Source organism: Microtus pennsylvanicus, chromosome 9, assembly GCF_037038515.1.
Source record: "Microtus pennsylvanicus isolate mMicPen1 chromosome 9, mMicPen1.hap1, whole genome shotgun sequence".
NCBI lineage: Eukaryota > Metazoa > Chordata > Mammalia > Rodentia > Cricetidae > Microtus > Microtus pennsylvanicus.
In genome coordinates, this window is record NC_134587.1 from 21,206,694 (window position 1) to 21,233,712 (window position 27,019).

Sequence of the window (27,019 nt, forward strand, 5' to 3'; positions counted from 1 at the left end):
ACTACACATGCTTTCAGCGGTGAGCTCCGTTATGGCTGATTTTTACAGAAGCATTTGCCCTCCCAGCTATGATGGGCTTCAACCATACAAACCAAAGTTTTAAAGTTAAATGAGAATAGATATCTTATGAGCTGGCATCAGCTTCGCTCTAAATAAAAGACAGAGCTTCAGAACCTTTTCACCTCACCTACCAGGAGCCAACATTACAGATCACATATTTAGAGATTCAGAGAAAAGGGACCACTAAAAGACTTGTGTGTTTGCAACAGGTAAACTGAGGCCTATGAAATGATCACACGACTAGCTTGTGTCTGAACAAAAATGGAAACCAGAACCCTAAGGATTGGGGCGATAGGCCCCGGGGAGAGGTGTGGCCTTACCTGCAACTGAGTTGGGCCGTGGCATTATTAGCGAGCTGGAGCTCTGGGAATAAGGAATCGGACCATCTCCAGCTGAGGGCTCCGCCTTGGGCAGCTCGCTCTCCGCTGACCCAGTGGTCTCTTCTTCTGCCACGGGGGAGCAGTTGTCTGCCCTTCGATCATGAAGCAGTCCCTTCTGAACCCCTACCCTTAGGCTTCCATCTTTATTCCACTCCAAACTGGAGCCACTCCGGTCATCGTTTTCCGACGAACTCGTAATTGTGGCTGCAATGAGAAATCAAAATAACTCTGAAGGAGGCTGGGCACAGCTGGGACAGCCGAGAGTTAAGAAGTGCACATACCCCTCCCCGGGGCCAATGGAAAGTTTTCTGGTCGACACAGATTTCTATCAAAGTATGCTTCATACCATGTATTTTGGTAAATTAAAAGAATGTGGCTTATCGGGGGAAATAAACTGCGAAACCATTCTACAGGGAAGGGGAAAAACTGATAGGAAGATAGTGGAAAAGCTGCCCTAAAAGTATCCGAGAATTAAGAGTGACTCTGTATAATCTGGAGATAATGAATCATCCCTGTAACCAAGATGAACTGCGCCCATCTCACTAAATTCCTCTGAATCTTTAAATACCCCATCCAAACACACACTTGCCAGGGGAGAGACATCTGCAGCACCACAGCTACTGTAGAAAAGATGCAGGCTAGGGAAACAAAGATGCGATTTACAGCGAAGAGAACCCCGTCGCTTAGAACTAAGAACTAACATTTACCTATTCAGCAAAGTCTTAGAGAGATCCACTTGCCTTATTCCTTTCACAGCACAGAATGGAAAAATCTGTGTGACCAGTGCAGGGAAAGGGCCAGTATGGGAAGGTCTGATCTGGTTTCAGAATTAAAATTTAACTTCTACAAAAGCAAACCAGCACGTGGGTAGGGCGGGGGGGGGGGGTGTTGGGGCAGAAGAGGGGGAAAAAAAAACTTAAGAACGTCCTGGCAAAAGCGCAGAGGAATATGGGAAAGGGAAGCTCAGTACTCGGTACTCACCCTAGATAGCTGCTACAGGCAGATGCTCCTAATTTTCAGACAGCCTGAGCAGTACACAGTCCCTTGAAACCACAGGCCACCCGGCCACTCAACTGTGCTGCCTCAACTGTTGACCTAATGCTGGCTTGTGCCCTTGGGGACGGGAGTATGCCCACTAATGCACTGCTCAGATCCCAGCAGCCCAGGCCTCTGAGCGGGATCCTGGCAAACGGGAGCTAGCTGGCCAGCGTGCACTTAGCTGCAGCTGCCCGGAGGGAGCAGCTTTAAGCCACACACTATGAAGAGCACACTGTATCAGCCACTGGTAGATGAGTTCAGAGGGAGTTACTTCTCTAGGACCAAAAGGACTGAACAGTTTAGCTTTTGAATGCTCTTGAAGGCTTAGAAGACTGCTGGGCTTCAGGATACCTTGCCACGATTCTCCAACTGCCTTTGCCGCTGCAGTCGGAACATACTGCTCTCCGGTGTCTTCCTACGTAGAAGCCCTTCCTACAGGTGGGAACCTTTGTAAGGGTACCTACCGCAGGCTGCCCTTCTTTATTTCTGGACAGTGCAGCAACTTGGGCATGATAAGTGCTCAATAAATATTTGCTTATTGAATGAATGGACAGATAGAGGGGGGGGGAGGGAGAGAGGGAGAGAGGGAGAGAGGGAGAGAGAGAGAGAGGAGCGCACAAATAATGTCAGCTTTTGTTGCAGTCAGATACTATACCCAAATGACCTCACTGTTCCCCACTCAGGACCATGGCCTCGCACCTAACCAAAGTGAAAACTAGTGTGGTGTGGGGTTGGTTCTTCTGTGAAACCAAGATTATTATTCCAACATTCCTGCATGTTCTAGCAATAATAAACCATGCCTCCGTCTCTCTTTAAATGAAGCCAGCCTTCACTGTGTTTTGAACTGGACAGTTTACAGGTGTGCACAACAAGCTTGGTGATCTTCCCATTGGAAATGATGCTGCAGTACTGACGGCAGCAGCTGACATGCGCTGGAGGTCTGCTATATGCCAGAAGCAACTAGTGCCTTACAGGAATGGCTTAACTTATTAAGGAGTCTATTGTTTATTTATGGGAATTCATTATTAATAGTAACTCTGCTAATAGCATAAAAATACAGCCAGTCTCATAAAACAAACTGTTTTAAGTCCAGTACTTGGAATTCTGAGTGCTTTTTCCGAGACGTCTTGAAGTACGTTCTCAAGGCGGTCCCAACATCTAAGTGCAGAGTCCAGGCTGACAGCAACACAAATTCCTATTTAGGTTATTAGCACAGCCACTCTGGAGTACGTATGTGCATACATAGCCAGGTATACACACACACACACACACACACACACACACACACACACAACAACAACAACAACAACCAGGGCAACATTTTAAAGATGAAGATTTTTGTAAAGAGTCTCTACAAGAGGGGCTGGGAGATGGCTCAGGAGTTAAGAGCTGTAGCGAGCTGCGTGGTGTCACACCTGATGGAGATGTATAATCAACTCCTGAGATGGCTAAGGCCTGACCTATGCTATGATCACGCAATGATTATCAGCTGCCTGCATATACGTGAACCTATGGGCAGTGCCCACCTGGAAGTTTGGGGTTGGCAGCCCATGCCTACTTAAGGGCTGGGAGAGGTTTGCAAAAAGGGAGAGAGGTCAAAAGGAGAGGAGAGGGGGAGAGAGGAAGAGAAGAAAGAGGAGAGAGCGGGGAAGAGAGAGAGAAAGTGAATAAAGTCCCGGAATAAACTGCAGTGAGAAGAGCTCCGGTGGTCACGTCATTCCTTGCTGGATGAGGTAGAGTCGTGACAAAGAGCATTTGCTGCTCTTCCAGAGGACCTGAGTTTCACTGCCAGCACCCACATCAGGCAGCATCCACTTCCAAAGGATCTGATGGTTTCTGGCCTCTGTGGACACTGGCACATATGTGCCATATGCACACAGAGAAACACAATACATATAAATTTAAAATAAAAGTAATTTTTTAGAAGGGCAGTGGTGGTGCGCGCCTTTCATCCCAGCACTTGGGAGGGAGAGGCTGGTGGATCTCTGAGTTTAAGGCCAGCCCGGTCTACAGAGCAAGTTACAGGACAGGGCTACACAGAGAACCCCTGTCTCAAAAAACAAAACAAAACCCTAAAAAACCCAATAATAATAATACAAAAATAAAAATTTAAAACCCTCTCTAAATGCTATCTGACATCTCCCAAAGAATCACAATACCGTCTATCCTTTTAGTCCTGCAGCTGGTAGATGCCCGTCTTGGCTGACAAAAGCTTGTCACCCACCTTGTCTGAACCGCTCTTCTACCGTGTAGGATCCTGGACATGAGGCATACAGCTCTGTAAATATTCCATCAAGCTTGACGGCAGGTTAGACGGTGCCGTACAACGAGGGATCAATGGGACCTGGTGCTGCTTGCTACAGATTCAACGAACGCTGTTCTCTCAACGCATACTCTGCAAACTCCTGCATCCCCCTAAGGATAGTATTTATCTTCCTCTGTAGTAATTGCATATTTAACCATCTGCTCATTCACACATTCTTCCAAAATACCTTCCTCAGCTACGAAGGTACACACACAAAGAGGGTCCTCGTGACAAGCGGTGGCCAGGCTAGGAGCTCATTCTACTCCACAGAGGCAAAGACGGACCCGGAATAGGGCCAGTGGCACATCCAACACAAGCTCCTGGCTCTGCATGATCAGAGCATCTGGAGGCCTCCTTGGCTTGCCCAGCTCAGGACCTAGGAGGGGGCGGCATAAGTGGCTATGGCTCCAGGAGGGTCTGCTGTTATGAGGTCACCTTGTTAAGAACTGTCATCCACTCGGTCACCGAATAACTTGCTAAGTCAAGGTAGGCAGGAGCTGCTACCTCCTCAGCTTTCCCGCAACCATCGCTGCCTTATTTCAGCTTCTGTGCTAGAGGTTCACTTAAAATTGAATCAGAAACACAAATGCAGGTCCAGAGCCAAGTAGCTCACTAGGACCTAAACCACACTGTAGATTTAAAACAGCATTAAGGAAGCGAGACAGAATCGGGTGGTGGTGGCTTACACCTTTAATTCCAGCACCCAGGAGGCAGCAGCAGGTGGATCTCTGTGAGTTCAAAACCAACTGGGTCTACAGAGCTAGTTTCAGGACAGCCAAAGCTACACTAAGAAACTTTGTCTAAAAAAAAAAAAAAGGAGAGCTAAGGAGATTACAGGGTGAATCCACGTTTAGCCTGATGGTGGCCAGACCTGGCTACACACAGCAGCAGGATCCATCTTGAGCTGCAGAGGGAAGACAGGTGCAGAGGAAGTGCACACACAGCGTTGTGCACACAACATCCCTTACATACAAACGCTTGGGGGCCAGCCTGGGCTCTCCCCCTTTAGAGAGATGGCACTGGAACACATGTCCGTCTCACAGATGTAACTTCATGCAATTGTTTTTCTCCTTCCCACTGGCTACCGGGGAACTCAACACCATTCTCTGACCACTACTAGGAAGCAAGTACAGCTGTATGACCTAACTTCTAACTTCACCTTTGCTCTGCTCTCCTCTCCTCTGACTGACGTGTACCCTCAGAGAACTCCTGGCTCACCCCATGTCGGTGAGTGGGCATTGTTCACGCCTCAGGAGCAATCAAGTAACAAGACCCTGAAGAAATACCTGCTCACTCTAGTGGCTGACGCGGCCAGCAGAAGTGCCCACAGCGTGCAGGCTCTATTCTAAGCCCTGTTCTATCTCCTCTTCCTGTAACATCTTCAGACAGGAAAGCCCCACAACTCAAGAAGTGTCCCTGTGCCTCAGAATGCTGCTCTGACCAGTTCCAGAAAATCTGGGCCATGTACTCCTGAATCTATTGATAAGTTATCTACATGCACTGCAGCAGTTTATTCACTATAAAACACACACCAAAAACCATACATCTTTAAATGAGAGGAAAACAGAAATTAGAATTTTCTTCAAGTACTCCATAGGTTGTCAGTCACTGTCCACATTCAAAGTAAGAGCTCCAAGAGAACCCCAGCCTTCCCTGGGTTTGGAGACATTTAAACAGGAGACCATAGTTCAAGAGCCTCTTAAATTATTAGTACAATAGTTCTTTCCCCTTTCTGTACAACCCAAAAAATAACGATAAAGCGGCATTGAAACATCGGTTAACTCCCAGAATCAGCCGACTAGGGGACAGGAAGCACTTAAAAGTTAAACACAAGAGCAAAGAATTAAAAAGCAAACAGGAAAGGAATATGATGGCTGTTTCTGAAGGTGAGAGAAGAGAAGAAAGGCTAAAAAGGGACCTGCAGCCACTGTAGAGCGTCTTCTGTGCCATGACCAAATGAAGGGCTCTGGCCACTTCCGAAGTTATACTTCAGTGCAGCAAAGGAACTCTGAGGATGTGGGGGAAAGAGTCAGCCCGGAGTCAAGGCAGCATTGCAGCTGCCAAGTCCTCGGCCGGACAAAGGGTCTCTGTCCTCTCCAAGGGACGCACACTTCACACTAGCAGATGCTCAGGATACCTGGGCGTGCTTTAGATTCCCGGACCATTTCTTCATGGCTTGCACATCTCTCCGCTCTCCCACCCAGGCCCACCACCCTGCAAACTAACAAACGCCACACACAACAGTCCCTGGCTCACCTGCTCCCCGCTCCTAATACCTATTAGCTCAGCAAGGAGAAGGTTCCCTGGGAAGAATGCACTACCTCTCCTGCCGGAGAAAATGCCCGGATGGGGCCCTGGGAACCTTCAGCTTCAGGGACAGCCTGGCTTCTCCTCCTGCACAGCCCCAGAATGGCAGCTTGGCACTTCCGGCTAGTCCTGCCCCTTTGGGTGTTGTTCTGGGAACCCTGTGCACTGGATTTTGACAGCCAGATCTCTGTACCGAATCTCCGGCGCTCACCCGCATTGCGCAAGGTGCGCTTTGCCACAACACGCAGCAAGGCCAGGGATCTAGCTGCTGTTCCCAGGCACATTCATCAGGCCCTTCAATTGTGGAAATACCTGAAGGAACGGCTGTGGGCAGGGCAGTGTGGGAGGGGAAGACTGGACCCGCCTCTCTCAACAAGAACCCTGCCACAACTGGACCTGTCATGACAATGAAAGTCTCCGGAGAAGATCTGAAGACCTGACTGACATTTCCTAACAAGTGACACGGTGCTTTGGTGAAGCTGTGTAAATCTGCACATGGACGGCAGCCACACTGGAGCCTTGGGCACACTCAAATGATGCCCCAGAGCTCTGGATCCTTGCAAAAGGGCTCGCGGCCCACAGTGGCTGTAGAATTATTATGCACCTAGAGCCAGTATCTTCCATGAGAGGCACCCACACTCCTCTCAGCCACTGGCTGGACTGATACTTTCAGAGGCCCATAGGGAGACAGTTTTGAAAACAGATACTATGTCTCATTTTTTTTGTCTCAGTACTGAACAAATGTGTTCCTGGAACACAGTAGGTGTCCATACATGTTTGGCAGTACAAACAGAACAGCATGAAGAAGCCAAACATACAGAGTGACTACAGTCTGGGCAGATGCTGTGACTTGAACCACCAAGGAGTTCTTCCCCACAATTTACTATGTTACCAAATCATAAATGCTAAGAGAAACTTTCCTTCTTTACCGGAGATTTAAAAAGGCTTCTATAATTAACGATGATTTTTAAATTGCAGGCAGTGTAGCAAAATGAATATTAACCCAGATTTCAAACATCCTAAGTAGTTATTACCAAATCAGTTTCAAAGCATTCTATTATGGGAGGGGGGGGGCAAAACAGGTGGCAACAGGGCAACATTAGTATAAAAATCAAAAGGGTGGGATTTACAGGTTTAAAATGAAAGCACAATTAGATTACCCTCCAACACCTCCGCATCTGATCACCTCCCTGGAGACACAAAATCACGGAAGTGAACAGACGGGGCTACCCCCAGAATCTCTTTCATTTCACAAGCCTGGAAGGAGGCAGAGAGAGTCAGCGGAAGATAAAAGTCAGCCCACGACGACGTTTTATGTTCTAAGCAAGTGTGCAGGAAAGCAAAGGCTAGCGCATCCCCATCAGGTGGCAGCAGGGTATGGCCCAAGGGCCCCACCGCTTAATAAGAGCCACGCTTGCAAGAGAAATGGTTCCATGATGACGTTCCCCTCAAAGCTTCTACTTGCTCCCTACTTCTAAATGAGCAGGGGAATAAAGATCAGTACTCCAGGAGAGCAGAGGGAGGGAAGCAGTCAGAGAGCTGAAACCAGCATTCACTACCCACGTCCACACGGCCTGGGATGCAGACTCCCGTGGTCCAGCATTCACTACCCACATCCACACGGCCTGGGATGCAGACTCCTGTGGTCCAGCATTCACTACCCACATCCACACGGCCTGGGATGCAGACTCCCGTGGTCCAGCATTCACTACCCACATCCACACGGCCTGGGATGCAGACTCCTGTGGTCCAGCATTCACTACCCACATCCACACGGCCTGGGATGCAGACTCCTGTGGTCCAGCATTCACTACCCACATCCACACAGCCTGGGATGCAGACTCTTGTGGTCCAGTATGGGAAGGGGGTGGAGGGGGGCAGGTAGGTAACACTCTTGTTCTGGGAGAGACACGGAGAGTAAGGGAATAGAGCCATTGTGAAGAGCCCTCCAGCCTTCCTGGAGCTTTCCCAACACCAACTTTCAGGAGGTGCAGGATGCTGCAAAATACTTAAGCAAGTAAAAAACCCAAACAGGCCAAAGTAGAGAATGAAGAAGGATGAGTGGAAGGGGAGGCTTCAAACAGACCCCATCCTCAGCCGGGGTGTCTTTAACTGCTACCTTGAAATCCTGTGTACATCTTCTGTTAATAGAGAGGAAGAATTTTTAAAATTGAGTGCTTTTTCTTTTTTTTAAAATCTTGGGGGTAAGTAGGACATCTCACTTGCTACACAAACCTGGCAATCTGAGTTCAATCCCCAGATCCCCCATAAAGACGGAAGGAGGAAAATGACTCCATCAGGCTGTCTTCTGACCTCCATATGAGTGGTGTAGCACATACATCCACAGGTATCTCTCTCTCTCTCTCTCTCTCTCTCTCTCACACACACACACACACACACACACACACACGTGCGCGCACACACACTCATATAAATGAAATCTCGGTAGAAGAATTAGTAGAAGGGTTATCTGTGTGTTTCCTCAATGAGTCTATCCTCTGTCTTCCTAAGTGGAAAAGCTCTATTTTCTTGAAATAAATATACAGACTAAAATACTTATCATCATCTGGACATAACAATTAAACATATTCAATTCAGGACGTGCCTTAAAACACAGTATTTCTAGTAATTTCTAAAGGCCAGGTTATTAGCCTTCCCATCTACTCCAATGAATACATACAGGCCTTTTCCCCTGAGCTGGGATTAATACAGACTACAACTCCATTTTATTAGGAAGAAGCAACTTTAAGGAGTGTCCCTAGGAACACAGTTTTCTACAGCACAGACAGAACACCTTCGGAGATGGCTTCTTTATAAGTGATCTTCCTTCCAAGAGCAAGCGACTACAAGTTATTGTACTGGGACTAGGTGGGTACAGCTGGGGTTTACGTCTGGCAGGTTTTCACAATGCAAATTTGGAAACCAGATGCTAACATCCAGGTAATGCCAATGGTTCCAGCAGAAGTAAGAAGAACTTTACTTAAAAAGAAAAAAAAATCAAATACACTCATAGAAAAATGCGGCTAAATCCCATCTACTTAGCCAGTATTTCCACATGACAGGATCACTAATATTGGGAGACTCTGAGCCTCTTGAAATAGGAGAAAGTGGGGCTCTCTTCCGGATAACATGACAAAGTTGAAAAGGGGCAGGAGAGTCCATTAAGCCTTGGTCTCTTGAGTAAGACTGGAAGGGAGTGGGGCTACTTAAGTTCTAATGGTCACTGGTCCCTTGCTGTGGAAACCCAGTGCAAATAGGGCACCCGTGGTAGCCCTGAGGAAGTTGCCCGGGCATGCTGGGCGGAGTGATTTAGGTTATAGACAATCAGCATGCTGGAAACCAGCCCGACAGTAAGAGGAGGCTGAGGAACACTCAAGGACAGGTTGACATTCCCCAATGCTCAGAACGCTGCCTCGAGCCTGCTGTGGCCCCAAGCATGCAATACCGAGGCAACCTGTGCCTCACACGGCCCACCCTATCGCATGGCCCTTGCCATCCAACACTGGCTGCCATGGTTCACACTACTTAAAGTGGGAAGTTAAAGGAAGGCTGGTTCCTCTTTTCCCAAGGACTCAAACGTGATATAGACCTTGGATCCTCGTCAATTTATTTGACAAAGCTGCTGCCAGGCATTTCGAGGTGGGAAACCAGGCTGTTTTACCTTCATTTCTGACCACTAAGATCAGGGTATTCTTGAGTATTTTACTCCCTTAAACATCAATGAAGCCCAAAAGCTGTGATCACAGGCTACCACTCATAAAGTCAGCAAGTTCTTCAGATGGCAAAAAGCACGCTCCACCCCAGCAATTGGAGACCACAAGTACACCCACCACCAATACCTGTTAGCTCAGAGGCCTTGGCACCTGTACCTCGCACCGATTACAGAGGAAGCTCTTCCCCTATGGCCTCACTACTCCTGCCTCTTCAAACACCTGCAGCTCAAGTCAGCCCAGGGAGGAAACTCTTGCTTCTCTTCCTTCTCCACCCTAGCACACCTTGGCGACAGACTTTTTAGTTCTAAAGGCTGCAGGTGGGAGGGAACAGAGACGCGTTGTCACCAGCACAGTGTGTCATTTATCTTCCCTTATCTACCTAAGTCTTTAATCCCAGCACTAGGGAGGCAGAGGCAGGCGGATCTCTGTGAGTTCGAGACCAGCCTGGTCTACAAGAGCTAGTTCCAGGACAGGCTCCAAAACCACAGAGAAACCCTGTCTCGAACAAACCAAAAAAAAGGGGCTGGAGAAATGGCTCAGCGGTTAAGAGCACTGACTGATCTTCCAAAGGACCCGGGCTCAATTCCCAGCACCCACATGGCAGCTCACAACTGTCTGAAAATCCAGTTCCAAGGGATCTGACACCTTCACACCAATGCACATAAAATAAAGATAAATAAATAATAAAAAAAAAATTTAAAAAAAAAGTCTTGGACTACGAAGCGCAGGCCTGGCCCCAAGAGCGAGGGTCTCCCATCTCCCATGAAAGACTGCTCACCCTGTCTCCCACTGTCCCCACTTTCACTCAGTCAGGACTTTCAGGTCTTTGCACACTTGAATGTTTAGCTAAGTTAAGGGAACATGTTCACCTGAGCCAAGAAGCAAAAGGCAGTATCCATGACATAAAAAGTCCGGCTTTCCTTTTTTTCAGTCAGAGCAGAGCTTAAGACACTGTGATATGAAAAGTTTTAACGAACCATCTCGAAATAGGAATCCTGAATGGTTCTTTATAAACCAAGGAGATGCTCCCTGCTTGTGTGCGGCTAGGTAGTAGCAGCAATTCTTCTCTTAATTCCTTATTCCCGGCACTTGGCTAGGAACCCAGAACGGAGTTGGAAAAACAAGACCCCATCCATACGGAGTCCATAATTAAATAACAAGTACACTGAAGGAAATCACCGTGGTGCTGTCAGAGAATATCATATGGAGTCTGATTGGTGAAGACGATACAAAATCAAGTGTTAGTTAAGGGCCTCCTGGTAGCTTAACCTTTCACTGGCAATACAAACAGTGAAGCCAGTCCCTTTGCTTTTTTGAAGAAATGCTTGCAGGGACCAGGGATGCAGCTTGGTTCTATTTTACCTGGTTCAAAGATACAAAGCCTAGGTTTGATTCCTAGAACAGTAAAACAAATTCAAAATTTCAGTACTGTATGAGAGAGGGAGGGAGGGAGGGAGAGAGGGAGAGAGGGAGAGAGGAGAGAGAGAGAGAGAGAGAGAGAGAGAGAGAGAGAGAGAGAGAGAGAGAGAGGAAAATGAATGATGGGTGGGTGGTTCTGTAACTGAAAATGCTTATAAATGTTTGACCTCCCCCCATGGCATATTTAAAACCAAGAGGCATGTAATGCCAATTCTAGAACTAACAGTAAAAATAAGAAGCCTGTTCAAAAAAAAAGGTAGCATAACCTTGAAGGAAGATTAAATTCTCAGAAGGACATGACATTTCACGAGCTAAGAAAGTCGCGTGGCTACCACCGAATTCACAACAAAGGTCTACCTCCGGCAGAGAACCCAGAACCAGAGCACAAGAAAAGCAGTGAAGCAGGAATAGTTTGCTGAAGGGAATTCATAGCAGCAGGAGTAGAGGAGATAGAGTGCCAACTGGCTGGGCCAGGGAGTGGAAAGCCTTGAAGTTACACGAAAAGGATTTGTGGCAAATCCTCCATTCATGCGAAATGTCCAAAGGACAGAAAGTTGGTGGCTTAGATGGCTAGGCCTGGAGATCTTGGAGCAACAGGGATTTCAAACTGATACAATGCGTCTCATGGGGATGGTGACAACGTTCAAAGAACAGCTTCTACAGAACTTCCAACACACTAGAAGTTCGTTTAAGTGAACATTACAGTATGTAAATTACATTTTGATACTGTAATGAGTACAACAGATCCATGAGAGTCTTAATCCACCCAAACTAGTAAAAGACACATCCCTGCTGAAGCTGAGCCCCACTCCAGACGTGCCGAGCTCTACAGCGAGCCCACATCCTACCTATCCTGCCCCAGTATTCTCCCGGGGGCATCTTCAAAGTCTAAGCCGGATGCACTCATCATTTGGATTTTTAAATTATACTTGGATGGCAATGCAGGTAACCAGAGAACACAGCGCTCAGAGGTCTATCCGAGGGCAGGTTAATGTGGCTGTGGAGCCGGTCGACAATAACACACAACTATCCTTCAAAGACACACACAGGGGGGAGCTGTTAACAGTTCAGGAGAGACCCACTATGAAATCGGCACATTCGCAGAGCAGAATGCCCGAGTCATGGCTCGGGATCAAACCTGTCTGCACCTGTCGCCGTCGGAGTGCCAGCAAGATGGAGACATCGGTCAGTCCGTGCTGAGCCTGCCTCAGAATCACACAGTGATCTGTTAAAGCTGGGATATGGAAACAGGGGCTCTCAGAGTCACTGGATCCTCATATCACACAGGCCTATAGATGAATGAATTAACCAAAACCCTTGATTTTCTAGACAACGAAGCATGCAAAGTCAATTCAAAATTGCTCGAGCCACTTAGAACTTAGTCTTCTTCTGCTCAGCTCAGCAGGTCCACATACATCCTCATCTGAGACTCAGGGAAGGCTTTGCAGAAAACCCTGACCCCAAAACAGTGACCAAATCCCAGGATAAGCAACCTTCAGAGAGCACAGGCTCTAAGGTCATCGGAGAGAAAAGCAACGAGACTGGGCTATGAAAACTGCTTCACAGGCAGGGACTCCATCTCCCTGCTGTGGTGCCTAAGGGGACCTGATGCCTACGGAATGAACTGGTCTGTGAGGTGGGAGGGGTTTCTGTGACTTCACAGGCCAGACCTGATAAGGTGCTTTATTATTTTATTTTTTAACCACATGAGCCCAGTGATATCAAATAAATGTCAAGGAGCATAAAAGCTGATCTTCACTCTCTTGACTGCACACAGCTCCAGAGCTGTCTGCAAGAGCAGGGCGGGGTCTGCAGACTGACCTTCACGGACCACACAGAACCCCTCTCCTGAGGTGCCCGTGAGCGCTCCGGCTGACGTGCGTCGAGCCATTACATTACCGAGCAGTGAGCGTCTTACCTATAATTCCACTGTCCTTGCTTTCCAGGGTGGAACTGGGGCTGCTAATGGTCTCGCAGGGACTTTTGTTGGCTGCCGTCTTGCTGACACAGCTATTCAAGGTTGAGCAGGGGCTATCAGTGCTGGGAGAGGCGGTGCTGCTTGTCAGTGTGGAGCAAGGGCTGATGCCTTGGCTCAGGGCTGTGCACTGCAAGGCAAACAAGGGGGAGTTAGCGTGGCTCACACAGCACGCTTCGACACACGTTTTCTTTCTGGATGCTAAAACGATGAAACACAGGATAAATGGAGGCATGCTTTAACTTCTAGAAAGTGTACAGCTAAATAGGGATAGATAGAGTTTTCCAAATGCTAAAAGAGATGGGTCTTTGTTCTGGTTGCCTCCTTTGAGGCTTTTTACTAAAAGGGCAGTCTTAGCGATCCTTCATTGGGAACACAGATTCGTAAAACAGAGATGGCCAACGGGCAGACTTCCTTTCGTTTAAAGCCTGCAGAAGACGAATGGGTTATTCGACCTCTGTACAGGAAACCTGGGGGCCGTGTTTCTATAATATTTCACAGCAGGGCAGCCTGATTTCATTTCTGAAGATTTATAAGCTCTCTGTTCAGGAAAGGAGACTGGTAACCTCTGCGGTCTCAACACCTCCCCAACCCGTGCCTCCTCACAGAGACTCCAGGAGGAGGCAGGAGCTCCTGCCCTCACCGCTAGTGGCACACCCAGAGGTGGCAGGAGGCTGGTGGCTGTACTCTCTTGGATGGAGAGTACCCCTGGGAGGACGAACCATTTGACTCCCTCTCGTTTTGTCTGTACCTCATCTCCTATAAACCTTTCATCACCCCACTAACTCACACCAATCCCAACAGCTAAGAGAGCACAGAGAAGCACAGACCAAAGCGGTCAACAGAGAGGAATGGTGCTCTCAGGATGGAAGCAGCGTCATTACAAAAGCTCTTCCAGCCACCGTAAATCACGTAGCCCATAGTCTCCGGGAAGAGGCTATCAGGGTAATATGGACATTTTCTTGAGCTCTGATCCCTTCTGTTTGCCCTTAGCTACTCCCAACCACCATCCCTGCAAAGATCCAGACCTTTGTAATAAATTTCAAAACACAAGAGCCCAGAACTCATCTGACCAAACAATAACAAGCTCCCATCATCCGCCCCCTGCCCCCCACACTGGCAGGGTGTGTACTATTGACTCATTCATCCCCTAAGCAGGTAGGAAATGCAGTCTCTTCTTCCAGCATTACCATGGCTTCATTTTTGTCTTCAATAGTTATGTGTGTGGCACTTGGGATCCCTTCTCCCAGTAAAAATCCCAGTCTTGTCAACAGTTCTTGAGCTGCCGGAGAACAGCTTGGTTCATTATCGGTCTTGGCTTCTGGAACAAAGAAAGAAGACAATGAAGACGCCCCTCTGGGGAGTCGGGGCCTCACATCTGGATGAGCTCACACACCAGCTGCTTGTCTGGAGCCTTTGTGCATCCTTACAAAATGTACCGAGTTTGACAACCGCGCCTGTCCTCTAGCAGTACGTTCTAATAAAGAGGCTGTGGCAGGTGGAGAAAACTGGGACAGAGAAATACCAAGTGCAAAGGGTGAAATATTTGATCTGAAAAAGAAGATTCCCCACACCATTATCTGACAGCAATTCCAACTCCAGCGTCATCTGAAGAATGGTCCCTCAGACACCTCTTTGGGTAAGAAAGGGCTACTCCATCATATCCTCAAAGGGCACTACATCCATGCCACAGGAGGCAGCATTAAAACCGGGTGGCATGCGACAAAGAACCAGGCTATTTAGATGCTGGGATACTAAAATCCAAGCTCTCATTCAACAAGACAGGGGCAGGAGGATTTGTGTGGGAAACTTGCTATACACATCCCATAGCAGTGAGAGGCAAACCCGGTTCTAATTCAGGTTCTCATCACAAGAACCCACACTGAATCCAAAACCAGTGAAAAAAGTCAGGATCTAATGCATGGCTGCTCGTTCTCAGCACCCAATGCCAGGAAGCATGGCATCTCCAATGCTGGTCATGTACCTTTCTGTACTGAAGAGATTGCTCATGTGGGAATTTACTTAAACGCCAAGCTGGAGACTAATCTCGAACCCCAAAGCCCAAGGGCACTTAGCTTTTGTCAATTATGGCTGACAAATAAAACATACACATCAACCATATACCCATATAACCATAACACCTCTCACTGTAAAACACCCACTGTGACGAGATTATATACAAAAGCTAACTGTGCTCACCAGAGCACAAACTTAAGAGCAATGTGACTCTCAAGACAACGACTCCTTGTTTTGTCTGTTCTTAACTTGTCAAGACATCTAGATCTATACATGTTTGTACCTATTTTCCCCACACCACACGTGGAACTCTACAGTAAGTGGAGGAAGAATGAGGGACAGGTAATCAATGAGCGAGGGACGCTACGAGCTAACATTGCTACCACCATGTTTCCTTCTAACTTTGTCTTTTGTAAGCAACTACAAAATGTAAGTGAGCAAAACTTTGGTGAAAATCATATGGGAAAAGGCTCAGTCACAGAGCAGTCTGTCCACACCATGCTGCCAGAAGGAGGTGTATGAGAGAAACCAAGCTGGCGACATCTTCATGAAGGAAAAGGCCCCCACCACTTGCTTGCTCTCAAAAACTTCATCATTCAGGACATCGTTCTAGAGCCACCGTGATGAGACTGTTCTATGTTTACAGTCCTGATGTTTCCGTGATTTGGGTTAAACTCATAACATCCATGGGTCCATGCCAACACAGGGGAAGGGAACCACCCTAGGGCGGGTGAACCACACCCCTAACACAACCCTAGAAATGTCCCTTCCCACTAGAGACTTCAAATCATGGACAGATTGTTAAGGGAGATGGCACTTGGGAAAGAAAGGCGGAAACCATCAAATCAACACGACCCAGGCACACCCAAAAACGGAATCTGGAGGACAGGTCCTATAGACCCTGCCTTCATCTACCAGCCTCTCCCCTTCTGCAGTGTGCTTCAGGCCTCAGGCAGCAAGATGACAGGGGTCAAGGGACGAGATGACAATGGGGAGGTGAGGGGGCAGATCTCAGCAGCTTTTCTACCCCACACCCCTTTCTTTTTTAAACAATCACCACACTGCTGTGCCACTGTGACTATGTCCCAGCCCCAGAAAGTCTAACTTCTGGTTCAACCAGAAACACTCTAGGCAAAGGGCCAGAAACTCCGCCCAGTTGGCAGCCGGTATAGAGGCTCAAAGCAGCCATACATGCAGGCTCGACTGCTACATTTACCCTGTTGACAAACACTGCCTACGGCTCACTCGTTTGAAAGTTCTCCATCCTGGGTAGGACCTGTATACTGAAGAGGGACATTACTGTTCCACAGCTCAGTCATTGCTACCTCTACACTGAGCCTGCAGATAGCTACCCCACGTTCTTGCGCAAAGGGTGTGTGTGTGGTGGTGGTGGTGGGGGAGGGGGCTGGAAACAGTCAGGAGAGGCGCAGAAATGAATGCCTGTAATCCTAGTACTTAAGCTGAGGAAGAACTGGTGTGGGTTTGAGACTGGCCTGGGCTACATGGTAAGTGCAGCACAGCCAACATACACAGCGAGATATTTGTCTCAAAAGATGAAAAACGAAACTCCAACCTCCTAACAAAACTAGTCATTCAAGTCTCCATGTTCAAATGAGCTGGGAAACTATGGCGATTCCAAGCGGAATGGCTGAGCCGAAGACAGACACCACAACTCACAATGAGCTGTTCCCTGCACTGCTCACCCGGGACGTGGCTAGTACCAAAGTTTAAAACCCTACTGAGGACGAAGAGACACACATTCTTAATTTCATTTTGCATTCATCACGTCACTAAAACGGCATTTCCTCCCGAGGCTCTCAACTGTTGTTCTTTGAGGGGAGGGAGGGGCTATTTTTTCTCTGAATGTCACCTTAGTGACCATTGAACTCCTTCATATCCACTATGTTTGCTTTCCCTGGTTCACAACATCTTATTTAGCTGATCTTTCCCTCTGGCAGAAGGACTCCTGTGTGAAGAACAGCAGTGTCCTTCTAGGAGAGGAGGTGGCTGCCAGCCCACAGAGCGCTGCTGCACTAGGAACAGAAGTTCACGATGCTAAGGATTAGGATTCTCCTGGAAGCCGCTTTGTGATCCAAACTGGATTTTACTGGGCCTCTCAGGATAGTCTGCTCTCCTTCTGATACTTAATTTCTTCATCAATAATGGGGATACCTTAATCAATATCTGTGGAATAAGGACTGGGATGGGGGGGGACCCTCATTTCAGCTCACATCTCACAGATTTAAATATCAGAATTTATGATGTACGGATCTGGAACTGAGAGAACAGCTGGCCTTGTGTAAACCCACTAAACCAATGGGCAGGGATGTTCTAATCAGTAACAATCCCCCCATGGAATCCTCGGTATGGAAACACTGTGGAACGTTAGCCCGTGCACAAAGTTAAAAGGAAGTTCACAGATCTTGTCCCGCCTGCCTCTTTTGGCTGTCTGCATGCAGGGCACTGCGTTTGAGGCCCGAACATCAAAGAGCTGTCCATCCATCGCTTCAATCACCGTGCCCTTCCCAGCCCTCTTCCCACCTTCGCTGCCATTTCAGAAGCCCAACGAAGCCCTCCGTGCTACAGCTAAAGAGAGCTCTTCTGGTAATGAACCTCTCTCAGAACTTCAATTTCCTGATCACTGAAGTGGCCATACGCCCATCCTGCAGGTCGTGAGCCTCAAAACCAGCACACGTGAGGAAAGCCTCCTAAACCACAAGCTGGTTGGCACCCCCTGGCCTGCACACCAAGGCTGCACTCCTCCACTACATTCCGCTCTCCGGTTTTACCCGTTCACATGCAACTCCAAGCGTGCGTACATCTCTCTTCCCCCCCAAAATGAACTGGTTATCATTTTCTGGCCTGGGTAGCTTCTTCTAGACTCACTATGAAAAGCTCTCTCCTTTGCTGTTTATGCCAAGGGTTCTCACTCAGGCCCATGTGCACGGCTCCACTTCCCATTCCAACTCCTCTGCTCCTTAAAGCCAGGCGCTGTTAGATGCTTGTTGTAGGGTCTGCCGGCTTCATCCCTAATGGTATCTTCTCCCTCTTCTTTTGGGTAATCCGGCTATGGTCTGTCAATCTCCTCTGTCTTTTAAAAGAACCAGCCCTCTGTCGTCTCAGTGAGTCTTGGACTTGCCTTTCGGGCTGCTGTTGCATTGATTTCGGCCCTGATTCCTATTATTCCTTCCTGTATGCTGGTCTGAGGTTTTTGATTTGTTCCTGTTTTTCTAAACTTTTGAGGTCCGTTATTAAGTTACATATTTAAGTCCTTTCTGATTTGGGGATCTTTTAAGGTCCTCAGTGATCATTCCATAGAGGAGTGTGCCCCGCCCACTACCGCCCGTCTTCCTTGTCCTCAGCAGTACACGGGGTACTTGGACAACTCTTGAACACTCACTAGCTAAACGACCTTAAACAGCTGAAGGACACTAAGTTCCCAAGATGTTTGTTAAACAACGGGCCCTGGACCAGACATCACACCCCTTTTCATAATCTTAGCCACTTCCTACCATGGCCTGCATCCGAACTTCTAGTCCTCTCTGACTACTGCTATGGGTTTCTATTTGCTTCTTTGTTTGTTTTGAGACAGGGTTTCTCTGTGCAGCCCTGGCTGTCTTGGAACGCAATCTGTAGACCAGGTTGGCCTCACACTCAAGAGATCTGTCTCCCGAGTGCTGGGACTAAAAGCATGTGCCATAATGCCCAGTTACAATTTCAATTTCCTTCTGGTTCATTCTCCTGAGCCATCACAATCCCCTCCTTATTTCCCAAAACCACTATGTTGTAAACAGGGCGTCCATCTGCCAAGCTGGTGTTTCTAGGCCGTAACATTTAAAATACACCTGCATACGAGCTAACTTTAAACTATTCAACTCATTAGCCTCTTTGTTTTACTCATATACTCCCACGTTCAGTCTGATGAGGCATGTTTCGGGGTTTTGGGGTTTGTCAGTGCTGGGGACTGAACCCAGAATGTCAAACTCAACTGTGCCGCTGAGCTACAGCCCCAGCCCCCGTCCTGGGATGTAGTCTTGTAGACCCATAGAACTATAATCTAAGAAACAGAGGGCCCTTTTCAGTTAACCGTGACTATTCTCTCACACCTCACCAATGCCTGACAAACAGCAATTTCTTAAAGGTAAATTCCAGTGCTGACTTTAATGTGTACCAATTAACTTTCTGTACTCTGGTCCTGTAAAATCCAATGATCTGTTTTATGGGTTTTGTTCTGTTTTGTGCTGGAGAATTAACCCAAGGCACTATGCATATTAAATGGGCTGGCACTCTACCAGCAAGCTACCCCAAAGTCTGCTCATGCTTTAAAGGGATCATTTACCCAAGTAAGATTTTGTAATATCACAAATTGGGGCAACTGGGAAAATGCTGGTTTTGCAAATCTTAAAAACGTTGGCACATTTTATTACACAATATCAAGCTATCATAATCATGAGATCTTAACGGAAAAATCCTGAGAAGCTACCAAGCTCAATGTGACAGGTTCAAGTTTCCCAAAAATGTAACTTTTACTTTCCTTTAAAAGGCCAGGTTCTAGCATTGATGACAAGTCCTATGAGGTGCCTTTCTGTCGTTCTGTTTGTTTAACTGAAGCGACAGGCTCGTTTCATGCTCGCTTCATCCCTTCGCAAGAAAACGTGATAAATGCTCAACTGTGAACAATCACAGTTTGCCAATAATCATCTCAAATAACTGTTATGTTTCATTTGAAAAGCTGCTGGTCTAGCTTGCAATTCAAATCAGAGCAAAAGGCTTTACCTGAAGACCTCTATCAGACAGCAGCACGCAGGAGAGAGGCGTCAGGCAGGCTTCCTACCTTCCCACTCAGAATACTAAAAAGAGAGGCATTCAAGGGTCAGGATTTAATAACACTAATTACTTTCAGTGTCTTATCAGGGGAATGCTTGAGTGAATTTTCAGTCCTGGTGCAAGCGTGCAGCAGTGCAGGGTATCAGGATGCTGGAGAGGCACTGCCCTGCTCTGAAGAGCTTCCAATGTCGCTCACTGTTCTAGTTTTCTTTCTGTTGCTGGGATGCAACACTCCGACCAAAAGCAACTTAGGGGTGTAAAGGGTTTATATCGTCTTTCAGGTTCCAGCCCATCACGGGGGCGGGGAGAGCCAGGACAGAAACATGAAGCAGAAACTACGGGGCAACACTGCTCATTCTTTCTTTGTGTAACTTTCTTACACAGAGCCCAGCCTACCTGCTCAGGGATGGATGCCCCCCACAGTGGGCTAGGCTCTCCTACATCAGTGAACCATTAAGACAGTTCTCCACAGCGAGACCCACAGGCCAATCGGATAGGGGCAGCTCCTCAATTGAGACTTACTTATTTGGTGACTCTAAGCTGTGTCAAGTTGGCAATAAAAGATAGACAGACAGACAGACAGACAGACAGACACACAGACACACACACACACACACACACACACGAGACACACGAAAGTAAGAGGCAGCCTTCTTAGGAAGAAGGATTTTATAGAAGAAGATGGGCTAAAAAAAAGGATAGCAAAATGAAAATGACTAAAAATTTATTATATACATGTGTAAAAATGTCAAGGAGTAAGTATCTACTTTAAAAATAAAAAAAAAAAATTTGACCTAATACATACAGACAGATGCATCTTAGGTCCATAACCCACATTTTGAGACTCTGTATGAAGTCTACAATTATGTTCATGTTCAGGGAAAGCCTTTTTCTTAGAAATAAAAAAAAAACTACAGCCACCCCCCCATGCCCCTTCATTTGCTCAAATTCCTGAAAGTAAAAGATAACTATCCTCATCAATTCTTTCTTCATTACCTTTAACTTCCTTCCTTCATTCACCTCCGCTACTCTCCCCAAATGGCTCCATTAACTGCATTTATGTTGAACTTTTTGATGATACACCTCTTCTTTTATTGACCTTGCAAACTCTGTCCTGTACGGCAGAAAGTGGCAACTGCCAGGAGAGACACAGAAAGAAAACCCGTGCCTTCTCCTGCTCCCCCCCCCCCCCCCACTGCATCTTCTACCTGGTTCAGCATCTTAAACTCCTGAAGCTGCTCAGCAGTCTCATCTCAGAACAGAGCCATTCTTCCCCTTGGTCTAACTTGCTTCATTTTGCTTCTAGAACAAAGAATACCTGGTTTAACCCGAGCTCTTTCTTGAGTTTCAGCTCTCAGCTGGATACTTCTGCTTATTAGCTTTTCTGTCACCTCCAAGAGACAGCCTCCCTAAAACATGTCGCATCAAAGGGCTGGGTCTCTTCTCCCACAGTGGTCACCTCACAGGTTAAGGATCATCATCTCTTTCTCTCAGGCCCCTGAGCTCTGAAACTCCTCTCACCCATCCCTCTTTCCCGACCTTGCTCTAGAGACTGTATTTATTCACCTCACTATGGAAACCAGTTTCTCATCGTCCTCCCTAGCACTAGCCTCTACCTGCTCCCGCCATCTGCTCCGCTGCCAGGTGCTTTGGCTGGAATGTTAAGTCTCCTTTCCAATTTCTATGTGAAAACCCAACCCCCAGTGTGATAGTGTTAGACGATGGGGCCTTTGGAAGGTGATCAGGGAACAGGGACTGCAGAGCCCTCATGATGAGACTCACGTCATTCAGGAAAGAAGGATCCTGTGACCTCTTTCGACAGGAAGAGGTCATAGCAAAAACATGGCTACCTAAGAGTGAGGAAGCAACCCTCCTCAGATAAGACATCTGCAAGCCCCCTGATTATTTTTTACCTTCCCGAGCTCAAAAAGCTGTACGGAAAAACAATCTATTTCTGCTGTTTATAAACTACCTGGTTTGTATTATTTTTGACACTGCAGCCTAGCTGGACTACCAGTTGAATCATAATGCACGGTGCATCAATTAAGCCTTTCCCGTGCTCAGCATCTCTGCCTTCATCACAGTTTGTATTCATCCCCATTCCCACTCTGAATTAATCAGTCGCATCACACACAGGTCTTTAATCCCCTACTAGACACTAAAGCTCAGTCAAGAGAGGACCCCCATACATACTTGATAACTCATCTCAAACAGCACCTAGCACGGGGCTTTCACAGCTTATGAAATATTTATTTACTGAAGAAGCAAAAGGAAGAGCTCCTCTACGGCCATTCTCCCTTCCTTTGGACACATATTAGGCGTGTCCGCTTCGACACGCCAACAAAATCTCAATCAGCCATTAGAAGGTGCATGGCCATCTGAGAAGACAGAAAATTAAAGACAAAGCAGGCTTGGGGTTAACGTTCAGAACAGGCAGGAGAATACAAATGGGAAATAGTGACATTTTATTTCTAAAACTGGGTAGGGTATAGACACATGCCATTATTCTTTAGATTTCCTTTCTTCTCTACATCATTTTGAATGTATGCAAAAGTAATTAAAGAAATAAAGGAGCCAACAAAATATTTCCATTCATGTTCATCGAAGAACCCTCTGCCCAGCAGGGTAGTTTTTTGCTTAATGAAGCTGCTGCTTCATGCATGCTATTTTACTCTTGTTTTGTCTTAGTTTTCAAAACAAATGGCCTGCTGCAATAAAGGTCTTTCTCTTTAGCTCATGCTGGCCTACAACGCACTATGTAGAACAGATTGGCCTTAAACATGTGTCTCTCCTCCTCCCTCAGAGTGCTGAAATCACAACCATGTCCTAACCACACCATCCAGTATGTGTGTTACTTTTCCTTGCAAACCAACCTGCTAGGGGGAGGAAAAGTTTCATCATATGCTGAGATTGATCTTCGCTGAGCAATGACTCAGTAGATCAAGAAGTTTCTCACCCCTCCCTATCCCAGCATGCTTTGCTAATGATACAGTACGGCAAACCTAAACGTGGTTGTTCCCAATTCAAACAAATAAAGTTATTTATTGCAATTTAACCATTCTCTGAAGGTAGAGGCACTGTTTAAGAGGAAATTCACCAAGTTAATGCCAGGATTCTGATTTCTACGAAGGGCCTGTTCTATGTGGTGCCCAGGTTGAGAGGATCGCTTGGCAGAGGGAAAAGGGGAGAGAGAATTTGCTTTGTTTTCTTGATCCATTAAGTCTGTTTTTGCCAGTGTATAAAATTCATGTTTCGAACATATTTCAAAATACTAATAAGTATAGTATGTCTTCTTACAGATGTTTACAGGTTTGTGTAAACTTGAAAAATGAACTCTTTGCTTATTAAAAAAAGAAAACTGTTCAACTGGTTGAACCTACTACCCAGATGGCTAAGTTAATAAACAAATTGTATGTGCCCACTGGTTCTATTTTATTTTGATTTAAATTCCAAACAAGTGAGCAAAGAACCAAGAATTAATGGGGTTATGTGGTCACCAAAACAAAACAAGGCAGCCTAGGAGAGGCTAGCTCAAACCTTTGGAATAAATGGACACTGTACAAGTCTACGAGAAATTTCAAAGGCATCTCAGGAGGCGCTGTGCTCAGACTCTCAGGCTATGGAATACTGCCATGTGACTACTGACTGCAGCTGGAGGGTCACAGGGACATAAATACAACTGCCCAAAGGAAGCATGAGAGCAAGAACGTCAGACTTTCCAATGGAACTTGAGTCACGGCGCTGATACTAAACTCTGGAAATCAGAGCTTGCCCATCATGAGAAGCTTGTTTTATTACTCAGCTTAGTTGGCTCTACTTAGCATAAGCTTTAGGTTCAATGATCTAGACATAACACTTACACTTTGATATGGCTGTCTTAATTAACTCCATTGAAACTTAAAAGATTCCATAAAGATTACAAAACACACCACCCTTTGCTAATTGTCAAATTCAATTCTGTCATACAACTGCCTCATCGCCAGGCAACAGAGTAACTGCCGGAACTTATGCCACAGCATGGTTATTCTGAAGTATGACCGGGTACCTAGAAATATGAACCATACCCCCATCTCACACCTACAAAAGCGAACACATCTTATTTCTTAGAATTAGCCCATTGTAATTAATGTCTCAGGTCCTTCATTTGCAATCTATGCAGGCTGTGATGTTGGTCCTAATGTGGTCTGATGCAGCTGAATCAGAGAGCTAGGATCTTAGGAATAAGCACACGTGCAACTTCTGGCCATTCTAGCAAGACCAATGGCTACTCTTGAGTGTAGCTTGGCCCATGGTCAAGTATGCCCTTGCCAGGAAAGATGTCCAAATCTGCCTCAAGCCAAAGGAGAAAACTTGACAATGAGAATTACATGTCGCCTCTTTTCTTAGTCCAACAATAATCCTAAGTCTGTGCCCCTGTCTCACATAAGAATAACCCAGCACAGAACGCCATGAATCCCCATGTTATCCAGCCAGGACTATGAGGATTTTGGTATCTGGAGATCAGGGTGGCGGAATTAATCTGAATGGAGCAGAGAGCTGGTAAATTTGATTACCAGTATTCACCTTCAAAAGAGTATTCTTCTTTCCTCTTCGACACATAGAAGAAAAATGAAGGGGATAAAAAAGGGGCTCCCGCCATATGTCACACTCCAGGACCAAAAGCAGGACCCAAAAATGGCAGTGCTGGTGACAAGTCCTAAACAGAAGGATTTTATTGAGTAAACAGAGGCTTAAAGGAGGGTTTCTGCTTACCAGATCCTCCTTTATTAGCCCAAAGGGGCAAAGGCATCTAATTCCCAGTCAACTGAATATCCAGTAGCAACTCAAAGACCCCACCCTGCTACTGTGATATAAAATCTGCTTATCATTTTGCTCTTCTCTCTGCTCCCCACCCAGATATAGCCTGGGCAGTCTGCTCCCCAATAAACCTTTCTACCCAGAAGAGGTCAGTTCGGTGGTTTCACAGAGCCCTCATTTACAGTCTCGTATCAGTTGACGGCTCTCTAACCTACCTGGTCACTACCACGAATTCACACCTATACACACACAGCCTTGCCCTCCTCACAATCACCAATGTGAGCCCCTTCTACTACACAAATGGTACTCCACAGTGGAAATCTGGATGAGGCTCCTCCTCTCCATGGTGAGCATCTTCCAGTGCTAGAAGCTATGAGAAGCTTCGGTTCACAGAGGACAAAGCGGGCTTGTACCACTCAGTCTTACTCTCTGTCTTCTGCAGGGAAGCGGACTATACGTTCAGAATGTTTTGTGGGCAAATGGAATCCCAGGAAAGAACACGTAAATTCTTGAGTTGATTAAAAATAAGCAAACTATTAATGCATTTATTAAAAGCTACAGGCACATAGCATATGCTATACTTACATTTTGAATTATAAGTGGTTGTAGGGACGTGATACAAATGACTTTATGGCAAAAAAAAAAAAACTGGCTTCAATCAGTTTGGATTTTTTTTTTATTTTTGGTCCCCCTCTAAAGAAAATCACAGATGTTTAACTTTTTAAGCTTCCAAAGTCACCACGGGCTCTTAAACTATCTAATGGAAGTCTCAGATTCTCAGCCAAAACCTGCTCTTGAATATTCTGAAGGGGTAATGTGTTTATATAAAAACCAAAGTCAACTGGCTGGCTTTTCGCACCTCCCAAAAACAGGAAGGTCAGAATTCAGACAACACAAGACCCAACCCTTAAGCAATGCAAATACACCCAACTCAGCTATTCCTGCCCCTTGTCTACAATCTCAAGAATTCACAGTAGCCAAACTAATCTCTGTCAACTGCCCAAAGGGAAAAAACCTCCCAGAAACATTTAGTTCAGTGAAGCGTTCTTGCGAGGGAACTCGGGTTTCCCTCAGAAACGGAGAATGTGACTATGCAGTCTTTAGGGAAAGATCATGGAAAATATCGCCTTACCGTTGTCACCGGGCTCTGTGGGCTTGGACCCTTCTCTGAACGGGACCATAACTGTATCTCCAGGCACCCTGGGGCTCTCCACATACTTGGGCTTCCTGACGGGACCTGCAGTGGGAAAGACCAGAGTATAGCTAAGTTTTTCCAGGTGCAAACAGAGCTTCGGAACAAACAGTTTGTGTCTTTACCAGGACGCAACCACGCCTAAAGGAAGGCTGACCCTTCCCTCCCCTGAAAACACACACACACACACACACACACACGTACACAAGTCAGTTCAGAGCAGACACAAGAATGTCCAGGCTGATCTGCCAGGGTGAGCTCCATTTGGAGAACGCAAACGCTCACGGAAAGAAACCAAAGCTGCTCCCCTCGGCTGCAATTCCACAGTTGTTTTTTCTGTGTGTCACACAGGTGACTTTGACATGTTCAGACCTAGACAGCAGTAGGAAACCATTTTCCTCTCACTGGGATACGGATGGCCTGGTTCCTTGGCATCTCTAAGTCAAGAGTTGGTGAATTACAAACAGCTGGCCTCTGGTATCAACACGCTGAGCAGCCACCGAACGTAGGCCTCTCATCAGGCTGACGATGCACAGTAACTACATGGCTGCTTCCCTGGCAGCTGCAGCAGCTGCCCTCAGGCGGGTGTGGCCAACAGTCTGCCCGAATTTGGGGACACAAGATACAGAGAGTTCTATTTCCCTCCCCCAACCACAACTTATCAGGAAAATCTGGAATTTTCAGTTTATTTTTGAGTCAGGGTTTCGCTATGTCACTCAGGCTGACCTAGAACTGACATCCATCCTTCTGGCCTCTTCCTCTGGCCTTGATCACAGGCAGGTACCACCATACCCCTGGGATTCTTTATAATTTTACCATTTTGTTCGTTTTGTTTTGTTTTTCCTCCTGAGAAAGCTCTTGGGATACTTAAAGAGACTGAATGGAACCTTCATTCCCTGCTGCTGGGGACAAAGGTGCAGTCACTGTTGGAAAACAGTAGCAGCTGCTCAAAGAGGTCAGCAGAGCTGCCACGTGGTCCAGCAGCCCTCC

The 27,019-nt window shown here is 46.7% G+C and overlaps 1 protein-coding gene across 3 annotated transcripts in view; it reads right to left on the reverse strand.

Moving 5' to 3' along the window:
- Tanc1 (tetratricopeptide repeat, ankyrin repeat and coiled-coil containing 1) overlaps positions 1-27,019 on the reverse strand; it is a 216,192-nt gene that overhangs the window by 58,041 nt on the left and 131,132 nt on the right. For all 3 annotated transcript variants that reach the window (XM_075985123.1, XM_075985122.1, XM_075985121.1), the window contains 4 exons: positions 25,970-26,074; positions 14,388-14,518; positions 13,141-13,327; positions 381-644 (listed from right to left, as the gene is read on the reverse strand). In XM_075985123.1, coding sequence (XP_075841238.1) covers positions 381-644; positions 13,141-13,327; positions 14,388-14,518; positions 25,970-26,074 — 687 coding nt within the window. The remainder of the gene's footprint in view (positions 1-380; positions 645-13,140; positions 13,328-14,387; positions 14,519-25,969; positions 26,075-27,019) is intronic.